Source organism: Salvelinus namaycush, unplaced genomic scaffold, assembly GCF_016432855.1.
Source record: "Salvelinus namaycush isolate Seneca unplaced genomic scaffold, SaNama_1.0 Scaffold3286, whole genome shotgun sequence".
Taxonomy (NCBI): domain Eukaryota; kingdom Metazoa; phylum Chordata; class Actinopteri; order Salmoniformes; family Salmonidae; genus Salvelinus; species Salvelinus namaycush.
Window position 1 is genome coordinate 1 of NW_024060215.1, and position 5,000 is coordinate 5,000.

Sequence of the window (5,000 nt, forward strand, 5' to 3'; positions counted from 1 at the left end):
TTACTAGCATTACTCATTACTCAGTACTGGTACCAGGTGTATGAAGCCAAGTTATAGTTACTAGTTACTAGCATTACTCATTACTCAGTACTGGTACCCGGTGTATATAGCCAAGTTATAGTTACTAGTTACTAGCATTACTCAGTACTGGTACCAGGTGTATATAGCCAAGTTATAGTTACTAGTTACTAGCATTACTCAGTACTGGTACCCGGTGTATATAGCCAAGTTATAGTTACTAGTTACTAGCATTACTCATTACTCAGTACTGGTACCAGGTGTATATAGCCAAGTTATAGTTACTAGTTACTAGCATTACTCATTACTCAGTACTGGTACCAGGTGTATATAGCCAAGTTATAGTTACTAGTTACTAGCATTACTCAGTACTGGTACCAGGTGTATATAGCCAAGTTATAGTTACTAGTTACTAGCATTACTCAGTACTGGTACCAGGTGTATATAGCCAAGTTATAGTTACTAGTTACTAGCATTACTCAGTACTGGTACCCGGTGTATATAGCCAAGTTATAGTTACTAGTTACTAGCATTACTCAGTACTGGTACCCTGTGTATATAGCCAAGTTATAGTTACTAGTTACTAGCATTACTCAGTACTGGTACCCTGTGTATATAGCCAAGTTATAGTTACTAGTTACTAGCATTACTCATTACTCAGTACTGGTACCAGGTGTATATAGCCAAGTTATAGTTACTAGTTACTAGCATTACTCAGTACTGGTACCAGGTGTATATAGCCAAGTTATAGTTACTAGTTACTAGCATTACTCAGTACTCAGTACTTGTACCCTGTGTATATAACCTGGTTATCATTACTCAGTACTGGTACCCTGTGTATATAACCTAGTTATCATTACTCATTGACTCAGTACTGGTACCCTGTGTATATAACCTAGTTATCATTACTCATTGACTCAGTACTGGTACCCTGTGTATATAACCTAGTTATCATTACTCAGTACTGGTACTTTAAAGAGCCGGATGAAGCAAGTTGATTTAAAGAGGGACTCACATTGTATCCAGACATGTTGATTTAAAGAGGGACTCACATTGTATCCAGACATGTTGATTTAAAGAGGGACTCACATTGTATCCAGACATGTTGATTTAAAGAGGGACTCACATTGTATCCAGACATGTTGATTTAAAGAGGGACTCACATTGTATCCAGACATGTTGATTTAAAGAGGGACTCACATTGTATCCAGACATGTTGATTTAAAGAGGGACTCACATTGTATCCAGACATGTTGATTTAAAGAGGGACTCACATTGTATCCAGACATGTTGATTTAAAGAGGGACTCACATTGTATCCAGACATGTTGATTTAAAGAGGGACTCACATTGTATCCAGACATGTTGATTTAAAGAGGGACTCACATTGTATCCAGACACGTTGATTTAAAGAGGGACTCACATTGTATCCAGACATGTTGATTTCAATGCGCTGCTCGCCCTCTTTGCTGCCGTCAGGAGCGATCATGTTCAGCAGGTGATAGTAAGCCCTCGAGTCCTGCAAGAGACAGACAGAGAGTTACTCTCCAGCTAGGAAACACAGTGTTATGCTCCTCAGGACAACACAGAACTCTCCAGCTAGGAAACACAGTGTTATGCTCCTCAGGACAACACAGAACTCTCCAGCTAGGAAACACAGTGTTATGCTCCTCAGGACAACACAGAACTCTCCAGCTAGGAAACACAGTGTTATGCTCCTCAGGACAACACAGAACTCTCCAGCTAGGAAACACAGTGTTATGCTCCTCAGGACAACACAGAACTCTCCAGCTAGGAAACACAGTGTTATGCTCCTCAGGACAACACAGAACTCTCCAGCTAGGAAACACAGTGTTATGCTCCTCAGGACAACACAGAACTCTCCAGCTAGGAAACACAGTGTTATGCTCCTCAGGACAACACAGAACTCTCCAGCTAGGAAACACAGTGTTATGCTCCTCAGGACAACACAGAACTCTCCAGCTAGGAAACACAGTGTTATGCTCCTCAGGACAACACAGAACTCTCCAGCTAGGAAACACAGTGTTATGCTCCTCAGGACAACACAGAACTCTCCAGCTAGGAAACACAGTGTTATGCTCCTCAGGACAACACAGAACTCTCCAGCTAGGAAACACAGTGTTATGCTCCTCAGGACAACACAGAACTCTCCAGCTAGGAAACACAGTGTTATGCTCCTCAGGACAACACAGAACACATAAACATGCTGGAATTGAAGTCAGAGAAATACATTAAATCATAAGGAAGGACGATGATGTCAAAGAGAGTTTAAAATTCATTAAGGTACATTCACTAAGTTAAAGAAGTCTGATACTGTCTGAAGCATGGCAGGAGACACAGAGACAGACAGGGAGACAGAGACAGACAGGTAGACAGAGACAGAGACATTAGACAGAGACAGACAGGTAGACAGAGACAGAGACATTAGACAGAGACATTAGACAGAGACATTAGACAGAGAAAAACAGGTAGACAGAGACAGACAGGTAGACAGAGACATTAGACAGAGACAGACAGGTAGACAGAGACATTAAACAGAGACAGACAGGTAGACAGAGACATTAGACAGAGACAGACAGGTAGACAGAGACAGAGACATTAGACAGACAGGTAAACAGAGACAGAGACAGACAGGTAGACAGAGACAGAGAAATTAGACAGACAGACAGGTAGACAGAGACAGACAGGGAGAAAGAGAAATTAGACATAAACAGACAGGTAGACAGAGACAGAACGGTAGACAGAGACATTAGACAGAGACAGACAGGGAGACAGAGACAGAACGGTAGACAGAGAAATGAGACAGAGACAGACAGGTAGACAGAGACAAACAGGTAGACAGAGACATTAGACAGAGACAGAGAAATTAGACAAAGACAGACAGGTAGACAGAGACAAAGAAATGAGACAGACATGAAGAGAGACAGGGAGACAGAGACAGACAGGGAGACAGAGACAAAGAAATGAGACAGAGACAGACAGGGAGAGAGGGACAGAGAAATGAGACAGAGACAGACAGGGAAAGAGAGACAGAGAAATGAGACAGGGAGACAGAGACAGACAGGTAGACAGAGACAAAGAAATGAGACAGAGACAGACAGGGAGAGAGAGAGAGACAGAGACAGACAGGGAAAGAGAGACAGAGAAATGAGACAGAGACATACAGGTAGACAGATAAATGAGACAGAGGGAGACAGACCGGGAGACAGAGACAGATAAATGAGACCGAGACAGACAGGTAGACAGAGACAGACAGGGAGACAGATAAATGAGACAGAGGGAGACAGATAGGGAGATAGAGACAGCTAAATGAGACAGAGACAGACATTGAGAGAGACAGGGAGCCAGAAACAGACAGAGCGACAGAGACAGAGAAATGAGACAGACATGGAGAGAGACAGGGAGACAGAAACAGACAAAGAGACAGAGAAATGAGACAGACATGGAGAGAGACAGGGAGACAGACAGGGAGACAGAGAAATGAGACAGAGACAGACACAGAGACAGAGAAATTAGACAGAGAAATGAGACAGAGACAGACAGGGAGAGAGAAAGGGAGACAGAGAAATGAGACAGACATGGAGAGAGACAGGGAGACAGAGACAAAGCGAGACAGAACTAGGTGATTCATCAGACTGACTGAGGCAGTTGACATTTACATACAGGCAGTTGAAGGAGAGGTGATGGAGAGGAGAAGGAGAGGTGAAGGAGAGGTGAAGGAGAGGTGAAGGAGAGGAGAAGGAGAGGAGAAGGAGAGGTGAAGGAGAGGAGAAGGAGAGGTGAAGGAGAGGTGAAGGAGAGGTGAAGGAGAGGTGAAGGAGAGGAGAGATATAGATACAGTGCATTCTGAAAGTATTCAAACCCCTGGACTTTTTCCACATTTTGTTACGTTACAGCCTTGCTCTAAAATGGATTAAATAAAACAATGTCCTCAGCAATCTACACACAATACCCCATGATGACATCACAATACCCCATGATGACATCACAATACCCCATGATGACATCACAATACCCCATGATGACATCACAATACCCCACGATGACAAATTTGCTCATTTATATATATTTTTTCAACAGAAATACCTTATTTACATTAGTATTCAGACCCTTTGCTATGAGACTCGGAGCTCAGGTGCATCTTGTTTCCATTGATCATCCTTGAGATGTTTCTACAACTTGATTGGAGTCCACCTGTGGTAAATTCAATTGATTGGACATGATTTGGAAAGGCAGACACCTGTCTATATAAGGTCTCACAGTTGACAGTGCACGTCAGAGCAAAAACCAAGTCATGAGGTCAAAGGAATTGTCGTTGAGTTCCGAGACAGGATTGTGTAGAAGACACAGATCTGGGGAAGGGTACCAAAACATTTATGCAGCATTGAAGGTCCCCGAGAACACAGTGGTCTCCATAATTCTTAAATGGAAGAAGTTTGGAACCACCAAGACTCTTCCTGGAACTGGCCGCCTGGCCAAACTGACCAATCGGGGGAGAAGGGCCTTGGTCAGGGAGGTGACCAAGAACCCAATAGTCACTCTGACAGAGCTCCAGAGTTCCTCTGTGGAGATGGGAGAATCTTCCAGAAGGACAACCATCTCTGCAGCACTCCACCAATCAGGCCTTTATGGTAGAGTGGCCAGACGGAAGCCACTCCTCAGTGAAAGGCACATGACAGTCGACTTGGAGTTTACCAAAAGGCACCTAAAGGACTCTGACTGTGAGAAAGAGGATTCACTGATGAAACCAAGATTGAACTCTTTGACCTGAATGCCAAGCTTCACGTCTGGAGGAAACCTGGCACCATTCCTACGGTGAAGCATGGCGGTGGCAGCATCATGCTGTGGTGATGTTTTACATCGGCAGGGACTGGGAGACTAGTCAGAATGGAGGGAAAGATGAACAGAACAAAGTACAGAGAGATCCTTGATGAAAACCTGCTGCAGAGCACTCAGGACCTC

General features: G+C 43.7%; 1 protein-coding gene across 1 annotated transcript in view; it reads right to left on the reverse strand.

Moving 5' to 3' along the window:
- Positions 1–1,073: 1,073 nt before the first annotated feature.
- The window catches only part of LOC120040142 (plastin-3-like), a gene marked incomplete at its 5' end in the record, with an annotated part of 25,532 nt that continues 21,605 nt past the window's right edge, over positions 1,074–5,000 (reverse strand). Inside the window, one exon of the mRNA XM_038985392.1 lies at positions 1,074–1,536. Within this exon, the coding sequence (XP_038841320.1) occupies positions 1,363–1,536 (174 nt within the window). The remainder of the gene's footprint in view (positions 1,537–5,000) is intronic.